General features: G+C 32.7%; 3 protein-coding genes across 4 annotated transcripts in view; 1 reads left to right on the top strand and 2 right to left on the bottom strand.

Annotated features, from left to right (window-relative positions):
• Positions 1–46: 46 nt before the first annotated feature.
• On the bottom strand, positions 47–8,423 carry LOC125073298 (G patch domain-containing protein 1 homolog). Its single transcript, XM_047684067.1, has 10 exons — positions 8,241–8,423; positions 7,340–7,530; positions 6,305–6,443; positions 5,731–5,912; positions 4,814–5,035; positions 4,337–4,486; positions 3,865–4,012; positions 3,034–3,448; positions 1,234–1,440; positions 47–959 (listed from the first exon to the last, which is right to left on the bottom strand). The coding sequence occupies exons 1-10, from the start codon at positions 8,308–8,310 to the stop codon at positions 47–49; spliced, it is 2,637 nt and encodes an 878-aa protein (XP_047540023.1). The 5' UTR covers positions 8,311–8,423.
• A 962-nt stretch (positions 8,424–9,385) lies between these two features.
• On the bottom strand, positions 9,386–11,695 carry LOC125073375 (divergent protein kinase domain 2A). The gene is made up of 3 exons (XM_047684181.1): positions 10,843–11,695; positions 10,534–10,715; positions 9,386–10,052 (listed from the first exon to the last, which is right to left on the bottom strand). The coding sequence occupies exons 1-3, from the start codon at positions 11,455–11,457 to the stop codon at positions 9,620–9,622; spliced, it is 1,230 nt and encodes a 409-aa protein (XP_047540137.1). The 5' UTR covers positions 11,458–11,695; the 3' UTR covers positions 9,386–9,619.
• An 849-nt stretch (positions 11,696–12,544) lies between these two features.
• The window catches only part of LOC125073376 (transmembrane protein 68), a 32,120-nt gene continuing 21,829 nt past the window's right edge, over positions 12,545–22,835 (top strand). Inside the window, exon 1 of one of the 2 annotated variants that reach the window (XM_047684183.1) lies at positions 12,545–12,794. In XM_047684183.1, coding sequence (XP_047540139.1) covers positions 12,737–12,794 — 58 coding nt within the window. In that variant the 5' untranslated portion in view covers positions 12,545–12,736. Of the gene's footprint in view, positions 12,795–22,579; positions 22,829–22,835 lie in introns of those variants that run through there. The other variant, XM_047684182.1, reaches the window with a different exon arrangement.

Genomic DNA, 22,835 nt, shown 5'->3' on the forward strand with positions numbered 1-22,835 from the left:
GTAATGAAAACCATGTTTATTAAACAATATTTATTTTATATATTATTTATCTTTCTTTCTTCTTATGCTTAGACTTCTTTTTGGACTTATGCTTTTTACTTTTCTTCTTCTTTTCCTTTTTCGGCTTAACCTTCGCTTCGACCCAGGAGTCGGAACTAGACGACTCGTCACGTTCTCTCTCATCCTTTGTTCGAAACATCGGTTTAAAATTGGTTTCTGGTAATTCTAATCTTTTTAGTAATTTTTCTGGAATTTTCGGACCATATACAGCTTCTTCTGTTTCAACAGAACTATTCGCATCTTTCGTTTCCTTCTTGTCGTCATTGTTATCTATTTTTTCACTTGTGTTGTCATTTGTTTTAGTTTTTGATTCGCTGACATTATTCTCATCAGTTTTCTCATTCGTTTTAGGATTTTTATCTTCAGAATGTCTCTTCCATGAATTTAATTCATCGAAATCAATGTTCGCGAAAATGCCTCTCGGTGGTGAGGTATTCCTTTCGACATTCTTCGGTTTCTCAATGAATTCTTTATAATCTGTGCTCGTGTTCTCTTCATTGGTTTCTTCGTTTTCGCTGTCACTCAGGAATATTGATTTATAAAGATCCATTTTGTCAAATTTTTCTATTGTTTGGACGGCTTCGCTTTCTTTATTCTTAATTTGTAAGTCCTTTTCCGACTCCTTCATGAACAACTCTGCGACTGTCATTCTTTTATTAGGGCCAGTGTTAGCTTCTATCGGTTCTGTAGGCTTGCTGACGTGTGCTAACTGTCTAACTGGGTTAATATCGATAGGTTTATTATTCTTAGGTTTCTTTTCATGATCAACGTTTAATGATTTCGATCCACTAAATTTACTTTGTTCTTTCGTAAAGCTCTCTTTGTCGTGAACTGATGATTCTAAGTACGAGAATATAGAATAGGATACTTTGGGTTTTTCGTCCTTCTTAGGTTCCGTTCTGTGAACAGAAACAGTTATTGTACATTATTATGTAAGTAGATATTATAAAGCAAAACAAATTTAGATTTAAATTTGTAAACAAACATTCTTTGGTGCTTAATATGACTGAATTTTAGCGATAAATACCCTTCCAAAAAAAAACATTTAGGTAAATTAGGGAATAGTATTAATGCAGCAACAAATATAAATTTACTTATAAACTGAATGCATGATTCATTTGATGTTCAGTTTAGTACATTTAATTATTTGTAAGTTAAGAACCGGCTAAGTACCTCGCTCCTAGCTCGGGTACGTTGAACCTCTTGCAGACAATCGGCTCCGGTCGCCATTTGACTTCCTTTCTCGTTATAACTCCGTAAGCACCGATTTTAGCTGCTTCGATTTGCTCTGGTGTTGCTAATCCGTAATTAATTGAGCTCTTAGCCACAGCACTTAGGGGGTTCAGGGCACCGTCGTCTGGCTCAGATGCATGGGTAAACCTAAGAAAATTTAAAATTAAATGTTTTTTAAGGTTGTCGATTAAATTGGTCACCTGATGGTAAGTGGTCTCCACAGCCCATAGATATTGAAAAGAAATATATTCCTTACATGGTCAATGCGCAACCGGTTGGTTAACCGGTTGGTTAATTTAGGGAGTTAAGATATTATATTACGCTTTCACGTTTGACTAGGTCTCCACCGCCCATAGATATTGAAAAGAAATTTATTCCTTATATGGTCAATGCGCAACCAACCTAGGGAGTTAAGATATATTACGCTTTCACGTTTGACTACTAAACTAATGAACATAAGGTTTTCTAAACACATTACCAGAAGGACAGAAATTAATACAGTACCTAAAACCTGCCCCTCTCAGGCGCGATTTTTAATTACATTAATAGTTTTAAATATTAATAGTTAATAACTACAAATTTATAAAAAAAAATATCCAAGTTAACAATATCTGTTACGAGTACTTTTAACCCATCATTTATATTTCTGTTAGGTTATCGTATTGGACACATCCCAAAGGCGATTGCATAAAGCCCAACCACCACGCAAGATTTATTATATATAGTAATCTAATCTTGGAATTAATGAATTCCTCGATTTTGATGTGACTCCTTTGTCCGTTTCTTAATCTCAGGCCGCGACCCGGGTCGCGGGTGGTATTGGGATGGGTCGCAGAAATTTTGAAAAGACATGGTGAACACCGTAATCTATGTCATTCTTGTCTTATTATGACGCGTTTAATTTCTATTTGCACTAAATAATATACCCCTATTATTTTAATATCACTGGAACATAAATAAAAAGTCAGGGTCGCAGCCTTAAAATATATTTACATTTTGGGTCACCAGCCAAAGAGGTTAAGAACCGTTGGTGTAGAACATAACATACATAAGCAGCCCGTAAATGTCCCACTGTTGGGATAAAGGCCTCCTCTCCCTTTGAGGAGAAGGTTTGGAGCATATTCCACCACGCTGCTCCAATGCGGGTTGGCGGAATACACATGTGGCTGAATTTCGTTGAAATTAGACACATGCAGGTTTCCTCACGATGTTTTCCTTCACCGCCGAGCACGAGATGAATTATAAACACAAATTAAGCACATGAAATTTCAGTGGTGCCTGCCTGGGTTTGAACCCGAAATCATCGGTTAAGATGCACGCGTTCTAACCACTGGGCCATCTCGGCTCATATAATCAATGGTGTAGAAACCAACCAATAATTAACACATGGATACAGGCTAGTAAACAATTAACAAAATACAGTTGATACAATAAAGCGTCAATAGCGGGCTTACGGGCAGCCTAGCGATATTGTCTAGCCTAGATGACCCATTGTCGTCCCGACTCCTAACACAAGTGATAAACTTAAAAGGGGGGTAAATAGAAACATTATTAATTCTTTCATTAATTTGCAACTATTCTTTAAAGACAATTTTTTTCAAAAATCACCCCCTTAGATTTTTGTACTTCTAAATTTCAGGTACATTCTTTTCTAAAGTGATTGTATTAGCTTTGACTATCAATGAATAAGTACGAAACTACTATATTGCATAAATAATATTCCTTTATATATGGTCTCACCTATCTCCCATGACTCCGGACAGAGGCCTATACAGCTTAGCAGCTTGTTCAAACTCCATCATTTCTCTGTTCCTCTCCCAATCACTCAATCTATCTCCCTCTTCAGTAGCCCCGTCTCTTTCTACTGTACTATCTCCACCTTGCAAGTAACGCTCGTATCGAGCTTGTTTTTTCGGATCGCTTATAAACGGTTTAAAAACGTTTATATCTTTTCCGCTATCTTTTATAGATATGAAATCTATATCTTTATCTTTTTGTGTATTCTCTGTTACGAAATTGATTGTCTTTCCGAGGAGTTTGGTCACTTCTGTGTTTTGGGGTTGTGTGGTAGCTTCGAGTTCCTCTGTCTTTGGGATTGGTACTTCACCGAGTAGAGCGCCTCGAGCTTCCGACGTGAGATCGTGGCGTCCCAGTCCTGAAATTGTATAGTAATATGGTGGTAGGAGTCAATACATCGTTGGATAAGATTCACCAGTTTTCATGACTGAATGAATAGAATTAAGAGCTGTCTCCCTTTCTTTTTGTGCGGATAAAAAGGGATAGCCAGTATTTCAATGTTCACAAATTAGTTTAGAAAATAAGAAGTCGAAACAGCGATATAATCGTGTAACAGTAATGTTTATAATAATAACTTTGAAAGAGATTTTTTTATTTGAATGTGCCTACATGGCTGATGGAAAATGTTGTATTCAACATTTGTTTTGGTTAAATATATTGTGAGTAGTATGCATACACTAATAATGTCCTATAAAATAAGTTATCGTCGGTTTAGCTGCCATTCCCAAGAGCATACATGGCGAGCATCTTGTGCTACAGCCGGTAGCCACTCACCTTGATCCCTCTGCGGCTCCGCGGTGGGCTCGAACCGGGAGCGCCGCACGCCGGCGGGCGCGGGGGTGTAGTCTCTCGGGAGCGCCGGTGGGGGGTAGCTCGCCACTGCGGCTGGAGGTTTAGTTGCCTTCACGAAGCCCTCCAGAACCTGTTAATATATAAAAATTAAATTAATTATAATAGCTAATAGAGAAAATGTTATGATATAAATATAATTTATAGCCTACACCGATCAGGATATAGGTTTTAACTACGAAAAAAAAATTAATTTGAACAATTATTATGGAGATTACCCTCTACTTACAAACACACAATTTTACCTTCTTATGATATTAGTTTAGATGAACACAACCTTCCGATGCTTCGATTCGGGTGAAAAATACAACAAATATGTTGGGTGCTGCTACTTACACTTGGAGAAAAAAAATATGTTTTGTTAATAATAGCATAAAATCGGAGACAAGTCACTCACACTGGAGCTTTTCGGCGCCCTCGTGTTGACGGTCTCCTCGACGGCGCCCCCTATCTCGAAGTCGTAGTGCGACATGTCGGGCGCCGCGAACACGTCCTCGTCGTCGGCCTCCAGCGCGCCCACGCCGAACGCCTGCCCGCGGATCGACACCTGCAGGCAGATAATAAAATGACTGTTTATTATAATTGTGTTATCGTAAATCACATTGAAAACTATTATTATAGTGAACTGTACTTTTGCCTAGTCATACCTAGACAGAGCTAGCCGATATGATAATTAAGAAAACCCGGGCGCTACGCGTTAGGGGGCTAATTGCCCATAATGGCCAAGTCTGAGACCAAAAGTCAGGCACACCAAATAGTCTCTTAAAAATTTTTTTTGGAGAAAAGTCACCAGAACCCTTCTTGCACCCGGACGCTAGTTATTGCTTAACTTAACAGGGTTGGCTGATACTGAACTTTTCACATATTAAGGTACCTTTTTGCCTTTCTCCTTCATAAGCAAATGGCTCTTAGAGCTTCCAGCGCCGTCGTACTCCCCGACCAAGTTCCCCAGCACAGAGTGTCGACTTAAGCCCTTGTAGCCGAGACCGAACCGATCGTTCTTATGCTGAATTGTATAGGGGTCATAATCGTCCGGCGCAAATAACGTGTCGTATTCAAATTCCGAGTCTGAACTTTCTTCGGACTGCTTGGATTCCTGGAAGAGAAATTAAAGATTAATTATAATGAAGACCAGGTGTTTATTTATTTAATTGAATATATGTATAATTAGTCAACTTCACAATGAAGTGTTTTTGAATCGTCAATATTTAAACACTAGCACCGTTTGGGAATGCCGCCTCCAGCGAGAAGAATCGGCAAGAAACTTGCATAGTTGCTCTTTTCAAATAAACAGATTTACAATGCTGTAAAACTGTGCCTCAATCCGGTAATATTTCTAAAATGTTTTCTTTTAATGAATTAGCTTTATTAATCAATTTAGTCTTAATAAATTTTGTAAATGAGAAATTGATTATATTTTCCGGAACTTTATTATATATGCATACACCATTGCCCCAAAAAGTTCTCTGTACCGTATGCAAACGGAAAGTAGGGGTTAAAAGTTTATTGTTATTTCTTGTATTAATAGTATGTATATCAGCTTTTGTAGAATATTTTTGTATATTCTTCTGTATAAACATTATATTATCATAAATATATTGTGAGGCAGCCGTTAATACACCTATTTCTTGAAATTTTTCGCATCATGATGTCCTAGAATCCAATTCTACTTAAATTAAATTAATCTAAAGATAATTAATATTAAATTCCACATATATTAATATGTCATATACCAGTAAAATATCATTTCAAGCCTCAATACAACACTATTACAAACAACAAAATACTCACCTGTCTGATATCTGTAGGCATATAACACCCGTACACCTTGTGCTGGTTCTCTGCACGTTTCTTGTCGCTGCGGGTGAGTCTGTCTCCTATCCCTTGACCTTCCTTCCAGCCCATCCTGCGAAGCATCTTCACCGCAGCTGTCTCGTGTACTGCTCGAATAAATTGTTCTAGAACCGGTTCTCCTGGTAATTCGAAAATATTTTTTTATAATGAAGTTATTTAAAATTTAGGCGGTAGGGCTTTCCACCACATTAATCGGATAATCTACCACCAAACAGCAAAACTTAATACCGTCGTGTTTTGGTTTGAATGGTGAGTGAGCCAGTTACAGCCTACAAGTATATCTGATATGTATATCTTAGTTCCCAACGTTAATGGCGTGTTAGCGATGTAATTAATAGTTCATGTTTCTTCAAACAGTAATGTCTATGGGCGGTGATGTCGGCATACCATTAGATGGCTCACTTGTCTAGTCGAGCTATTTCATAAAAAAAAACCACCAATCTGAATTTTTAGCAAGTGTGGAGTTTACTCTAAGATCTTATCTTAAATTTACAGGTTTGAGCTTGCTTACCAGGTATAGGTCCATCGTGAAATCTCTGTTGGTGGGGTCGCTTTTGTCCTGAGAACTCACTCTTTGTCTGTAAATTTCTAGGTGCTATTCCATATTCAGAACGATCTTCATCATCCATGAAGTCTTCGGGTCTTTGATTCTATAACAGACATAAATAAAGAACGATTACTCAAAGCTAATAAAATGTTTGTAGTTATTTATTACCAAAACTTAATAAAATGAGATTATTCTGCTTGTTATTTACAAATTGTGATTATCCGCGGAATTTAAAATTACAGCCATTACAGTCAAGGTTTCAACAAATAGTCTGACTTCCTAATAAATAGATCATATGATAATTAAAAAAACGATACCTATCAGAACATTTACTGTTCAGTTGACACACTTTTTGTTTAACTGCTTGCGGAACCTTGTCTTTTCACCGATCTATTAAGACCCCTTAAGAACTAAGCATCTATTATGGGTACTGAGGTTTGCTGATGCTTCTATAGTCAAGATTTAAAATTAAATACATAATTAGAAGTAATCTGTCATGCATTTTGTTACTTAAACAATAAGCAATGTCATTAATATATATGAGAAAAATAAAAAGATCGAAAATATCTCCCTGGGGAACTCCAAAATAACTTGAAGCTTCAGATCACAATATCTATTATTGTTCCATTCTATACGCACTGAATATTTGTGTTCATACTCTGATAAATGTATGCATGTGACATATAATTTCACTACCATTGTATAGAGCTTCTTAAATAATATCTTATCATCAAACACCATCCAAAAAGAAGTGAATTAGCCTCCAAAATAACTGTGATACACAGACATACTGACCGAAATTATAAGATTCCTTTTAACAATTTGAAATTATTTTTAAAAAATATATTATTATCACTTATTAAAATACACATTTGTATCATTTGGGGATATTCTAATTTTCTACAGCTTAGAATATGTATAAAACTATCCATATAAATAGTTACATTAAAAATTAACTTTAAACTTATTTTATAAATTTTGAACTTGAAAATTACTCACAGAAATCTGTGCCTTTTCAAAACGTGAACTTTTAAAACTACTCGGTGCCCATCCTTCTGGAGTTCCCACTGTATTTCCATATCCTGCAGAAAATCCTCCAGTGAAGGCTCCATGAAACCTTCGGCGGCCATTCTCATCAACCGCATACTGATCTTGCTGTTGTTGAAACTTCCTCTTCGAAGGTACTTCATCTGCAGAAGCATAATAACTAAATATGAATGTAAAAAAAATATCTTTTGGGGCTATGTGAAGTTCCTAACAATACCACATACTATCAAATCTGCTCAGACATTTCACAAAACTATAATAGAATATAAAAGAATAGTAATTGGAAGTAACAGATAACATTACAATCCTTTGTAGCAGCTTTAAATTTACATAGTTTCATATGAAATTGTTCCTCTCTTTATTTAGGAGGTAGTACTACATCTCATTATAATTTACCCTTAGCAGCTCATCCGTTACTCTTAAGTCAAACATCACTAATGTGTGTATAAGGTGTGACTAATATAGAAGTCTATGAGCCAGTGTAATTACAGACACACGTATATGGCACACATAGGTGGTTGTAGAGGTAAATTTTTATGCTATTAATAGAAATTTGAGCTTATTACAGTGAGTGAATAAGTTTATTTACATATTGAGAAATAAGACTATTTACCGTTCCAGTATATTAGGGAAGAAATACACAGTTTTTAATTTAATAAGCTAGCTTAGGTAATAAATGACAATTTAATTTACACTTCTCATAGAGACAACGCGGCGATTTTGATCGATATCATATTTGTAAAATTTACAGAATAATTAATGATTATTTGAAATAGGGTGTCTTTTTATAATTATTTAAAAGATTTATATATAGTGTCTTAATGATATTAATTTGTTTGAACAGTTACCATACCTTCTTCAAGCGGTTCAAGTGGAGTACCGTAACGAATTACATTTTCTTCGTCTGAATCGTCACCGCTCATTTTTCAGATATTTGTACAATCTTGTTAGGTATCAATCATTGATATATTTCTTTATTAATAACATCGATGTTTTTGTAATTTCTACAAATTTTAAGTTAGCTGATCGCTTACAAATTGTCATTTGTCAAATATCAAAATATGTTAACGTTGAGAAATCAAATAATTAGTTAAAAAGATGAAAAAAATTTACTTAAAAACTCTTTTTTCTAAAAAAATAATATAAATATAAAAAAATATACTGGGTATAATTATTACAATTACTACTTAATATAATAATGTATTTTAAATAATTATTTAAGCGTCAATTATATTGCCGTATTTTAATTGGTGGCGTTTATATTGTAAGAATAATTATATATTTTATATTGAACAAAACTTTGCATTACTTTTCCAGTAAAGAATTAAGTTCATCTAGAAAAAACCAACAGTATTAAGTTCATCTAGAAATTATTTTTATATAAATTTATTTATATTGTGCAGGTTACTGAACTTCATAAAAGATAAATTATAATATTAATTATTTATCTGTTAGTTTGGTTTGCAACATAAATTTCATCAATATTTAATGTTAGGCACTAACTGTGTTGCAGAACTATCAATAGTTGACCTCGAAAACTATTCAGGATATCGATAGTATCGTTTTGATCAATACTATCGATAGCTCTCCGTGAGCAATACTATTAATACTATCGATAGTATTGCAAAAACCTTTACTTTTAACCTACCCTATCGATACTATCGTTAGTTTTGTATTATCGATAGCCAGTTATTTTTCGATAGTATTACTTTCTCAAGATAAGTTACTTAGTAAGCCATGTAACGATAATATAGAAGTGTAAAATTTAAAATTCCATAGCATTGTCACGTGTCAATACTATCGATAGCCTATCGATACTATCGCTAACACCTTAACTATCGATAGACAAACGATTGTCTATCGATATACAACACTAGGCACTAAGCCACTAAGATTCTAACAAATATGAAATCTGTTTCTAACGGAATATATAAATAAGATAAAAGCGGTATTCAATGAAACAACTTATACTTCTACATTATATTTGCAAATTAAAACACTAGCAAGATGTAAACTCTTGCTTAAAATTTAAGTAGTATAAAATTTCATACAACTATTTCATTAATCTACAAACTATTACCTATAGTACAATAAAATTTAACACAATAAATAAAAATTAAAAAAAAACTAACACAACCCATAGACAAATTAAATAATATACAATATTAATATCACAGATAATTTAAAATAAATAAAAAAAATCAGATTGATTTACTCCTCTAAAAGATTTTCTCATCTTATACCAAATCCTAAAACCTGTTTATCTGTTAACATTTCTTCAATAACATGTTGGAGCTTGCTTATCGTTCGAAATCTGTCATCACCATTAAGGCAGGCACTTAATAATCTATCAAAATGAGGTCTTGACGAATTAATCTCCTTGGGTATAGGATACAATAATGGATTTTCATCACCAGCCAGAATATAACAAGCGGCCCACAAGTTATGGTCACTGAGATGATGTTTGCACATATTTTCAATTGAAAATGTAAATCCGGAACCCATGATATCTCGGCTATAGCGTTTATACCAATCAGGCAGGTCCTTTTTAGGGGATATATGTTTATCAAGTACTACTAAATCTTCTAAATCTATGAATGTGATTTCATCCTTTTCATTAGCAACTATGTTATCAAGGGACCAATCCATTAGATAAAAACGAAATCTGTTGAAAAATAAGTTTTCGTTAATAAATTAATTGGTATTGCATATATATAGGAATCAAATAACATTTATTTTTTTCATATTTGATAGGCAAATGAGCCACCTGGTGGTATGTGGTCACCACCACATATAGACATTAGTACTGAAAGAAATGTTAACAATTCCTTTCAGTGCCAATGTGCCATTAACCTCGGGAACTAAGATCTCATGTCCCTTGTGCCTATATATCAACACTGAGTAAGAGTAAGACAAATATATGTATAGTTTAAAAAAATATATTGAGTTCTGGTTTCAAAAATATTTTTACTATCTCTTATTTTAAAATTTAAATAGTATAAGTAAACCTTTTTCTCTGAGCTTACAAGCTATAGTTTGAGAGAATTTAAATACTGAGTTTACGCTCGGTCATTATACATTTTCAACAACTGTATAAGACAGACACTTCACCATAAAAAAAAGTTAGTTATTTCCGGTGATGGTACCTGTCATGTTTAAAAGTAAAATCCATAGCAGCTTCTAATATTTTCTGTGCATACTTTAATTTCCTGTGCCAAGCTACATTGTGGAGTGTTGACAGAGGTTCACCTTCATAACCAACAACTTCCAATCTACCACACACTCCCCCATAGGGTGGCACTGGCCATCCTTTAGATTTGGGTATCACCTGTAAAATAATCAAAGTTTCCATTTGTTATCTTGAACTAAATAATCATTTTTAGACAAAAATATTACTGTTTTTTTTTAGTCATTAGTCTAAATTATACAAGTAAATGTGGTTAATTTTTAATTACCTGCAATATAATAGGTTCTGGGTTGATATTTAGTATTGTCCAAATATTTAACATTTCAGATTTATAATTTCCTTTTCTGCTGTTTATAATAGGCTGTAGTAGCTCATACAGACTATATGCATAAGGACACAAAACTAGTCCTTTTCTTGGTTCAGCATCAGGCCAAGTTATGTTATACTCCACAGTTTTTAATACTTTATCATCGACTTTGGAAACATTAAGAAGTTCAATGGGCTTACAATTATATTTTAAATTGAATGTTTTACAAATTTTCGTATCAAACTCGCTCATCTCCCAGTCGTGTGCAAGCTTTTTTAATACTACACGTCGATTCGATTTTGTATATCCATAAAATATATTCTTAGCATTGAACATGTTAGACCACTGAGAATGTTCTAATGTTATTTGATTTGAATATAATTCAGGACAGACGGTAACCCCGTAACAAGCTGGGCAACGGTTTAGATCTGTGAGTTGCATCACTTGAGGGCCTTTAAGACCTCCAAACAAAAGAACAGAAGCGTAAAACGATATAGCAAAGGCGGTTACCATAAGGATAACTCGCTTACAAAATCTACGTCGTAAAAGCATGTTGTTGTAGTTCTTTTTATTCATAATCTTAAATAAACTCCAATACAAGGCAGTACATAATTATAATTGAATAACAAAAATAACATGTCGATTATACATTTTAAAACATTTTATAGTTTATTTTTTATAAAAATATGTGTGTACACACAAATGTTTCCAATCTTGCTTCATGCTTGGTTGAATTTATATTTTAACATTTTATTGCCAAGAATGAACGAATTACAAAAAAGAATATAATTTCATTTCTCACGTATTCTTTCAACTTGTTTGTTAGTCTGTCACTGTCATCACTCACCGGAATTTGGCATTGATGCTTGTAAGATTTAGAAAGTTTTGTAGAGAGTTTTTTTCTATAATGAAAGATCTCACCAAAAAAAAAATCGTGGTAATTGTGTGATGTTGATATACGACAGGAATTATGTAGTAATGAGCACTTCTATCATACATACATTCGTATATTTAATGTCTGTGAGTTTACCTAGAATAATTCGTTAGGCGTACAAAATTGTAATCGTATCGTAATTATTAATATACAGAAGACACTTGTCCTTTAATATAATATAAAAATATTTAACTAATATTCCTATTGCCTTAGTAATTTATCGTTTATTGATTTCTTATTTAAATAAATTTATAAGAAAACCATGAATTTATAAACAAAGTAACAGCGATATAATGTCCATGTCACACCGCTGGTCTAAGGTCTTCCATCTCTTTAAGAAGGTAAATTCAATGTATGATGATGATTCATTTGAGTATGGGATCTTAGCCATTAAATTTTACAAAGTATGTTGATCGCTACATATCAAAGAATAATAAACTTATTTATTGGTGATCGAATTATTAACAAATAATATGTTTTGTATGAACACTTTCTTGTCACCATTCCACCCGATAGTGATTTGTATTTTTAATTTTTATTTATATATAATTAATGCCTTAATTTAATAATTCTCCTTCTTTTAATATTAATTAGTAATAACAAAACACGTACCCTTCAATTTATTGACCACATTTTTTATACTACATTTTTTCTATTTATTGTTAATGTCAAACGTCAAAGTCAATTGTGTTGTTGATATTTCGATCGTTCGATTTAGAATTTAGGATTAGCCTTTCCTTGTAAAATCAGTGCAATGTGATTGTTATTAATAAAAAAAAATAAGTTTAACTTTAAATCGAGCTATAGTTCAATACATCTCTCTGCAGAATATATTGCTTTATTGTGTTGTGTGAATTAAACGAATTATTATTTGTGTCGGTTTTATAAACAGATTTTTTGCATATTTTTTATTAGTTAAATATGGCTTTTATTTCAAATTTATTTGATAACTACACAGCAAGTTTATACGATATAATTGGTGAGTAGACATTTAACTTTTCTGTGTTTATTTTAATTAATATTTTTAATTTAATTAATTTCTGCTGGCAAAACAAAGGCATATCCTCATAAGTTTTTGCCTTGCGTCATCGTGAACTTTGTATAGGAAACTTTTGCCTAATACCTCTTAAAAAAAAGTTATAATTTGTTTATTTATTGTATTCAACTAAGAAATTGATTACTAAATTAGGAATTTATATAAACTGAAACCTTAATTAAAATCAGAATAACTTATTGGCTCAATAAAATTTATTATACATCCAATGTATTTTAAATCAAAATAAAAATATTAAACTTTTACTCTCATTAACTAAAAAAAAAAAGTAGTTAGGAATAGCCATGCTTGTTGATTGATATATGACAACTACAATAAAAATCAAATAAGAAAATTATTAGAATTTAAATTGCCATAAATTCAAGTATGGCTCAAGTTTTAATTACATTACACATTGACATTTATAATGTTATGTACTGTACAATACTGATTCAAAATTTTATGGTTTTAAAATGTTATTCATCACCATCAGAACCTGGACATATGTCCTACCTAAGGCACTCCGCTGGCTCTAATCTATGCCTTTCACTTTCCTACAATAATAAATTGACAACAATAAATTAATAATTAAATTTACTTATTCTGAATTATTTTATTTTACGAAAATAATCAATCTCAAGAATCATCTAGTTGCATGTTTGAATGACCATGACATGAAATTGATTATATAGTTGCACAATGACTTAACAAAAATCCAATAAATAGAAATGAATGCTTGTTTTTGTTTGTATTCATTTAATTCATATATTGTTTATCAAATTGAGTTATTTTTGTATAGTTTTTGCTGGCACTTGTGCGTTGATTACTGTCTTAGTACCATCAATATAAAAAAAAAACAAATTGATCGCATAGTTTTGGATATATTTTTCTATCAATTTAGATACTGCTATAGAATTCCATCCAGTTCATTCACTTTAATTTTACTTGCAAGTTCTGATAATAAATTTAATGTTTTTTATTCTGAAGACTGGTATAATGTACAATTTTGTTTTATAACATGATTTGATCTTGCTCGGCAATCCCACTCGTAAAGGTATCAGCAGTATTTTGTATATCTTGACTGTAAACCAGCTTACAAATAAAAAATATTTTTTATAATCTGCACAAATGATATATATATAAAACTGTTTAATTAGGTCAGAAAGTAAGTGATTTTGGTGTAAATTTGGCCAAAAATATACCAGAGCAAATAAGGATTGATTTAAACACGCGTGTTATTTACTTACTTACATACTTGTTTTATATAAAGATCACCAATTAAACAAAATCATATAAAATGTTTTATTTTCAAAACAATTCCATCTTCGAGCTACCGGCACCTTTAAAATCTAACATGTGAAAAGGTCAAAATTTAAATTTTAATGTTTCTAGATGTGATACGAAGATGATATAAGCCTACAGATATTTTTTTTTTTTATGTCATTGGTTGGCGGACTTGTGCCTGTGATTACACTGGCTCACTCACCCTTCTAACCGGAACACAAAAATACAGTGTACTGTTATTTGGCGGTAGAATATCTGATGAGTGGGTGGTACCTACCCAGACGGGCTTGCACAAAGCCCTACCACCAAGTAAATATATCCAATTATGTGTTTTCATATTAGATCATTTTAAGTCCTATTTGGTTTTAATATGTATTCAATATACAATTGTGTTCTGGGCCTATATCGTGGTACTATATGGTTTGCCTGCAGCAATTAATTTCAAATTTATATTTAAAACATTATTATACGTAAAAATATCCTTAGCCACAATTATTGTATATCAGGTGAATAGTTTTATCACATCACATCTATTTATCTCTTTCTGCCATTGGTGATTTGATATTCAAAAGAAGAGAAAGCATTATGTAATTTTATACAGCTTGCTATGTTTATTCAGTAACAATACAAAATTACGGAGTATTTAACGTAGGTTATATTTCTAACAATGATAATGTCAAAGGGCAAAGGTGACATTCTATCGTTAATACTACATTTGCTCGTATAATAAAAAAAAAGAAAATATCAGTATAAAATAACTCGTAAACTTTGTTTAAATTTTACACAGCAAGATTGCTCATGTAAGTCATTTATAAAAAACAAAGTCTCGCTAACTTCGGTAAGTATTTTTTTCTGATGATCGGTCGCCGTTCACGGTGTGCTGTATGATGTATGGCTCTTGTTTTTTTATTGGGATTAATATCCAAATTAACTACGTACCTCGTGCTATTAAAGTATTCATTCTAAATTATTTTTTAAGTTTGTTAGATTATTACTGCACAGATATATAAAAACCTTTTTCACATTGTTGTTGGGGTATTATTTTTTATTTCGATTAATTCTTTAATTGCTTGTGTAATGCCATAAGTTCAACCTACGCACTTTTGGCATTACATTTTCCCAAAGTTATTGAGGCCGTTTTATTTTAAATCGATTGCTAGAAGCATTAAGAAATTTTTAATTCTTGTCTTACAGGTTAAAATCATAACAATTGTACTGATTTCTGTATTTTTGCGCTATTGTACGTGCTAACGTATTATATAAATTAAAAAATAGTTATATCAGTTTCGGGAATGTAAACATTATCGTGGAGTTTTATTTATTTGTGTGTAGTTGGTTATGTATCTGAATACAAAACTGAAACTGAGTTTCAGGTTTAATCTATTTCACATTTCGTTTTAGAGTGTCACATGAATAAAGACTACAAAAAATTAGATTTTCTTAAAAAAAAATGGCACATGGCAATACAAAGGCACGACGACGGTCCCCAAAAAGTGGCGGTAGTCTATAAAATATACTAAAAAACAATTAATTTATATCTGATCTAATCGGATATTTAAGGCCGTAATATATTTGGAATATATAAGTTATTAATTTTCCATATATATTATATGTAAATATGTAACTCAATATATCGGTCATTGACCCGGTCCATTGTTCGTGGTGGGTCCTTTAATATGACATTATTATACAGTTAGCAGTTACAGGTTAAAAAATAAACAAATCGTATAACTGATAATTGTAATACGATGAACAAAAACAATTGTTAATTAATGATAAATGATTTTCAATATTTTAACACAAAATAAAAGTTTTATGTATTTATTTTACTGTTTTTTTTTTAAATATTGATTGATGTTGTGTGCCAGATGTCTACATGAAGGAGTTTTATTGTTCTTTCTGGAAATCTGGATTTCTACGTCTGATTGGTTTGTATTCGGCCTGTCCATTATATTTTGAGACATGTAACTCATAACTACATTGGATCAAAATATCTGATGTTTTCAACAATCGTCTTCAGATCGTTTTTTTTTGCCACGGTGCTGATCAGAAAGACTACTAGACGACCTACTAGAAAGGAAAAAATATAATACTCAAGCGTGTAAAACCTCTTTGCTCTCATTCTCATAATGTCGTCTTAACTTAGCAAGCTAATGATTATTGAGATAAAGACTAGATACTTTGTATTCGTCCGATCCGCGTTTAGAATCACAACAGTAGAGTGAATTTATATTCTATTCCAATCGAAAATGGTATGCTTATGGTACGTGATTGGCTAATAGCTCATCTATATTGTGCATTACTAACAGTTCTTGATTAATAGATATGTCTACTAACTACTTATATCCACTTAAATGTTACTTCCAAAGTTTCGATAACAGCTTCGTCGACGTTCAAAACGCAAATATTTTTTAAATACATAGTTAATATCATAGATTATTCAAGTCCTCGGCCAATGATATCGCGTAAATTCGATGTCAAATGTTGTTTATTTGGCTTTTGTCCTATTGGTGTTGGAATAGCCTATACAGCCATTAGACCAGCTAAACAGTTATCAGGCAAACCACTAGCGACAAACTGAGTACCATATTCTATCGAGCAATCGAATTGAACTTGAGATTGAGAAGATATTTAAAGTATGTACAGCTTTACCTTTAAATGTAGTTCAGTAGGTGATGAGTTATAGAGGTAATACTATGTCGTTTTTTCCAGAACGGTAGAAAGAGAGGTAAGGCAGGTCTCCTCTCCTATTCGTAATTGTAAAATGAAATTGGCAATGAACTATAAGCCCCGGTCTAATCTAATGATATTCAGTGATTATATAGTTACAAAACGGGTTGCCATCTTTCGTTGATGATTATGCGTAAAATGTGACTCGACTTTTTTTTTAATTGATTTTTTGTCAATGGGTGTTCACATGTCTGCCTAGAATGGTAAATTTGCTACCTCATAGTAAGTGGACAACACAAATTTTACAACCGTAGGACACATAACACCAAGTGAAGAAAATGGGCTCGACATTTATCAGTAAGACGTAATATTTAATGGTTCCTAATCGCAATGTTTTGAAGATTTGTCTAGAATAATAGTCGATAATATGTCTTTTCCGTGCACATTTTTACGTAAAAGCTTAATATGAATTTAATGTCACAGTTTCCTAGTATTTCACGCTAATCCGTAAATAATTTAAAGAAAAACCCATAAGTCCTGCTCTTTCCGCTTGTTAGTTTCGTCTAAGACTGCGAACATTCTATTTTTAGCGCTAAAAAGTAATTGTCTTAGAAAATAATATAATATGATAATATGATGTATTGAATACTGAGCAAGTTTCTTGCCGTCTCTTCTTGCATACATTTAGAGTTGTCTTTACACTTCTGTAAGACTTTAATACCGATTACAATACGTGTACATCATTTACCGGCGCTATTATAATTCTAATTAAAATAATCTTAGTTACACTACCGCACATATAGACACTGATACACAGTTTGAAGGTCAGGATCGCAAAGCTTATTTTTTCTTTTTAGTTTTCACTGATTTCTAAAATGACAGCTGACTTTGCTGTCATTTTGTTTGTGTTGGTTTTTGTATCTGTGTTATAATTTTGTCTAATATCTAGGAAACTAGAAAGTTCCATATGAGTAGGTTTAGATTTTCTCGTATCAGCAGTAATCTTAATACTTGAGTTCTTATAGTAATGGTCCAATCCATTCATCAGTAATTACAAATCCTGTTCCTCTAAATTCCTGTATTGTTTCGAACACGTATTATGCATGTAATGTTAGTTGCAGTTTACTTGTCGCTGAGATCAATAAATAGTTATCAAGGTTATTTTTTATCTTCGTCAAACTTATTTTTAGGATTTGTTTACTCGATAGTTGTGTTCTCGATTTGAACATACAATCTGGGATAAGTTAATAAGAATTAGCTTTGTCTTGGTCTGTATATCATTGACAGGTATCCTGTGGATGTCTCATCGAATAAATCCAGTAATAAAGATACGTAGTACTTGAATGTATATTGTATACTTTTTGGTAACCTATATAAACACGTTTTCTTTTAAATAACGACCGTTTTTTATTCATAAGAAACGGAAGCGTTGCCGTTCAGCAAAGTACCTATTCTACAAAGGCAACGATCTGCAGCGGTTCTGTCAAAGTTGGATCGCAGCCGATATCAATAAGCAAAATTAATCCTCAGTTATGATTAAATGAAGGTTCCTTGAAGGAATAGTCGAATTTGTTTCGGAAATGAGATGTTAGTAGAATAAATAGGAGGTCCCCTGTATATTTTTTCAAAGTAAATGTTTGCGTCAATGAATTCTGCGTCAGTATTGGAACATTCTGGAAATGTACACCAAATGTGGGTTTATAGCTCATTGTTACAGACGTTGTCACGACCTTCTCTTATGTCTTCAATACAATTAAGATGTATTTGGGTGTGAATATAAACATGGAAAGAAAATAATATTGCGCTAAAATTGACGTTAACACTTAGATAATATTACCGTAAAGAGATATGGAATATTTCTTACAGCGTCGATGTCTAGGCAATTGGCAATTGGCTAAAAATAGTTTTGTATCCATATTGGGTCGGTCTTCAGCTAGGATAGCCAATAACCGGACGAAAAAAACGTGGCAGAACTCGACTGGATGCGGAAACTGGAGTACCAGGAGCTCTGGTGTAACCTTGGTAGAGGCCTATTTCCAGTAGTCAAGTCATCACCATCCTCTAATCGCTAATATAGTAACTAGTAATAGTTAACTAAAGTATAAATTGACCAGATTACAAATTATTTCGTTGCAAGCAATGTAGATGACTTTCAATAAGCGTACCATTTACCACCTATCGTATAAACGTCATAAACGATTTTAACAATATGATAATTCAATTTAAAGAACTGTACCAAGTTACATAAGACCGTATGGCGTCAGTTGATATGACAAAATTGGTTTTTCGTCAATGTCTCACTGTATACTCTATTCCAACCATAATAGGAGATAAGTCAAATGAACAACATTTGACAGCAAATTGACGCGATATCATTGGTCGAGAGCTTGATTAATCACTATGGATTTGCGAAAAAATGGCGCTTTTAACGTCAACGAAACTGTTATCGGAATTTTGGAAGCAAAATGGAAATAAGTAGTTGAGTGTTATAGTGTTGTATTATAAATAAATATATATTAATCATTATCTCTTACTATTGGGCACTACACAATATAGCTGAATTATTAGTGAATCGCATGAAATACGTGAATGTAAGATTAGTTTATCTTTTTTCCTACTTCGATTCGAATAGGCTATATGTAAGCATACTTATATAGAAAAAAATAGATCTTTTGACAATTTATTTGTTAGGCGTACGAGATATAAGCGATGGAATGAAATTCTGCCTACGCCAATCCCAAGCCAGCAAGGTATTCTGTAAGAAGAAAATCGAAACTCAACGCAGGACACGATGTCTGTTTGTGATAAGCGACGTTGACTATAACAATTATAAAAATTATAAGACACTAGCTGAATTTAATAAAAAAGCGTGACTTTATTATTATTTTACATGTAATTCTAATAAATAAAAGTCACTCCTTATTACATCAGCTATCTGCCAGTGAAAGTCCCGTCAAAATCGGTCCAGCCGTCCCAGAGATTAGCCGGAACAAACAGACAGACAGACAGCCAAAAATTGTAAAAAATGTTATTTAGGTATATCTACCGTGTATACATACATATGAATTTAGTAAAACGCGGTTATTTTAATATTACAAACAGACACTCCAATTTTATTATATGTATAGATAAGTATCAAAATACCGTCTCATCGTAAGTCTGTTGTCCGTATTTCACGAGTGTGATACGAAGTCATTCACACAGAATCGCAGTCTAGATATGATTTATTGGTAGCCCGTTGATGGAACTTTAATTCAAACATCCATTCATCAACGTTGAAGACCAAGTCGTTATTTACGTAATTATCTAGGTTTTAAAATGTTACCTTGGCTAGTAAAAATGCAGGATGTCGTAATGTATAGGAGAAGCCTCCGAGGCTGTCATTATCATGTCTGTAACAGTGTTCGTCAAAGTTTGATTGGGTTGCAGTTTTAGGTTTATTAAAATGGTTTTTTAAGACTTAAACTTATGGTGGGTTTAATATAACTAAATTATATTAATTTGAGTTTCATATTATTAATATGAAATTGAGATTTTAATTCTATACCAATAACAGATCATTACGAGCCGCGAGTCGTGCAATATTGCAAGACGTTTATTTATTTGGTGGTAGGGTTTTCTGGTAGCCCATCTCGGTAGGCACCACCCACTTTTAGTACCAGCCTATATTCTACCGCCAAGCACTAATATTTAGTACTGTTGTATTCTGGTTTGAGCCAGTGTAACTACAGGCACAAGGGACATAACATCTTAGCTCGACAGATCGCATTGGCGATTTAAGGAATTTGTGAATATTTCTTACAGCGCTAACGTCTATTGGTGGTGGTGACCACATACCATCTGGTGGTCAAGTACATAATATAAAATATATATTATTTTTAATTAAAGTTTTTGTTTCTGTTACTCATATACTAAGTAACGAACACAACAATTATATAGCAACGTTTTGTCTAAGTCTTTCTGTACAGCCTTTAGGTTTGTTTATGTATCCACGAAAAACATTTGCTACCGTCTTGACTACAATTTATCATTTTCATCTACAGTGAAATAATTTAAAAAAAATTATGTAATGAATATTACTTAGTATGTAATTTTTATAGATAATTTATATATTTCTAGAATTAAACCTGACCTTTTATGTACTTGTTTGACCGGTCCTCTAGTATCCCGAAAATTTCCTCAAATTAAAGATTCACTCATTCGTCCTTTATTGGGATAAGTTCGTCTACCTATTTAATTTTATATAATTTTTATATAGTTAATTTTACTCGTATTGTGATCATTTTCATTATCAACTAACGATTCGCACCGGTTTCGCTCGGATGCAATATATTAATAAAGAGACTTTACTTGGTGGTAGGGCTTTGTGCAAGCCCGTCTGGGTAGGTACCACCCACTCATCAGATATTCTATCGCCAAATAACAGTACTCTGTATTGTTGTGTTCCGGTTAGAAGGGTGAGTGAGCCAGTGTAATCACAGGCACAAGGGACATAACATCTGTAAGGTGATGTAAGAAATGGTTAATATTTCTTACAGCGCCTTTGTCTATGGGCGGTAGTGACCACTTACCGTCAGGTGGCCCATATGCTCGTCCGCCAACAAATGCCATAAAAAAAAGAGAATATATGATATAAATATAATTTATACCCTATAGCACTCAGGAATAATATAGCTTTATACTACTATATTTTTTATGGAAATAACTTCATACAGACAAACAAACAAATTGTATGTCTTAATAATATTAGTATAGATAAAGAGATGTATAATAACTGCAGCTACGATATAAGTTTTATTTAAGGTCATGGTTGATTTACATTTTTCATATTGATTTAAAACTAGTTGTCGCCCGCTGCTTCGGTCTCGTTTTAGGAGTTTGTCGCGTTAGGTCTAGCCTATTTTCTTGCCTTGCCTTGGAGTTCAAGCTTACTTAATTTGGTTCAGTGGATTGGGCGAAATATAAAATATAAGATAGATTACATAAGAAAATAAATTAGTGTGGTTAAGTTATAAACAAGTTTGAGAAGCACTTGTTGTATGGGGACGCGATGCAGTATACCGTATAAGAAAATATATCTAAAAATATAATTACAGGTGGTAGGGCAAAAACTAGTCGATTGCAGTCTTCATCTGCACTACGTAAATTGTCCGTCTGATCGTTGACATTTGCGTTGCACATAAAAACCGTACATAGAACTATGCAACGGTTATTTATTATCCTTACGTAAATTATTCTAACGTACGTTATAATAAAAGTTTGCTATAATTATTTAGATGCGATGATATATATTTTTTGTTTTTGTTGTCGAGTGCAACGTTTTTGTGTAACGTTTGCGTGAAACGCTTATGACGAATATCATTAAACTTTTGCGTATAAAATGCCGAGATGGCCCATTAGTGCAAGCAAATGCAATTTAATCAAAATTGACAAGTTCAAAAACTTCCCGGCGTCCAAAATCTCTGATTTTTTATGTACTTAATTCGTCTCGTGGAATAATACATAAAGTCCCAACTATGTGTCGTATGAAATCTACCACATGTCCGTAGAGCAGCGTGGTTACTTTTTATTTTACGCCAAAATTGTACTTTAAGAAATCAGATTTAGATTTTTCAACGCTTTTTTTTCTGGAGTATGTAAAAGTAATTGTTTTATTATTGTGTTATCAATACATATTACATGTACTATTAATATATAAACATAATTAGATAGATAAATAGCTAGGGTCAGCAAGTGTAGCTTAGCACTTTCGTTGGCGTTAAAATCATTCTCGACCGAGCCTTCGTGTGATTCGTACGCTTCTTTTTTTTTTAACTGGACGTTTCGTTTTTTATCTGTACCGGTCGTTGGGTTATCAGTGTTCGAAAATAATAACTTTTTAATCATGGTGGAGAATCAGTGTAAGGCGAGACCAGTGAAAGCTTACATAATGAGTGATTTATTAAAAAAGTTCGGTTCAGACACTACCAACGATGTCGTTAAATTAGCGATAGCCGTTGTCGGTTTTTATATCGGCTTATTTTACCGTAAGTA

The sequence above is a fragment of the Vanessa atalanta genome, chromosome 24 (assembly GCF_905147765.1).
Source record: "Vanessa atalanta chromosome 24, ilVanAtal1.2, whole genome shotgun sequence".
Classification (NCBI taxonomy): Eukaryota; Metazoa; Arthropoda; class Insecta; order Lepidoptera; family Nymphalidae; genus Vanessa; species Vanessa atalanta.

Excerpts from the sequence above, each read along its gene's own strand:
- LOC125073298 (XM_047684067.1), bottom strand. The coding sequence starts at position 8,310 with ATGAGCGGTGACGATTCAGACGAAGAAAATGTAATTCGTTACGGTACT. Across the intron at positions 4,487-4,813 it reads TGAAGGAGAAAGGCAAAAAG|GTGTCGATCCGCGGGCAGGC; the intron begins GTACCTTAATAT and ends ATCTGCCTGCAG. Across the intron at positions 960-1,233 it reads GTACCCGAGCTAGGAGCGAG|AACGGAACCTAAGAAGGACG; the intron begins GTACTTAGCCGG and ends TTCTGTTCACAG.
- LOC125073375 (XM_047684181.1), bottom strand. The coding sequence starts at position 11,457 with ATGAATAAAAAGAACTACAACAACATGCTTTTACGACGTAGATTTTGT. Across the intron at positions 10,716-10,842 it reads CAGAACCTATTATATTGCAG|GTGATACCCAAATCTAAAGG; the intron begins GTAATTAAAAAT and ends ATTATTTTACAG. Across the intron at positions 10,053-10,533 it reads TTTACTTTTAAACATGACAG|ATTTCGTTTTTATCTAATGG; the intron begins GTACCATCACCG and ends ATTTTTCAACAG.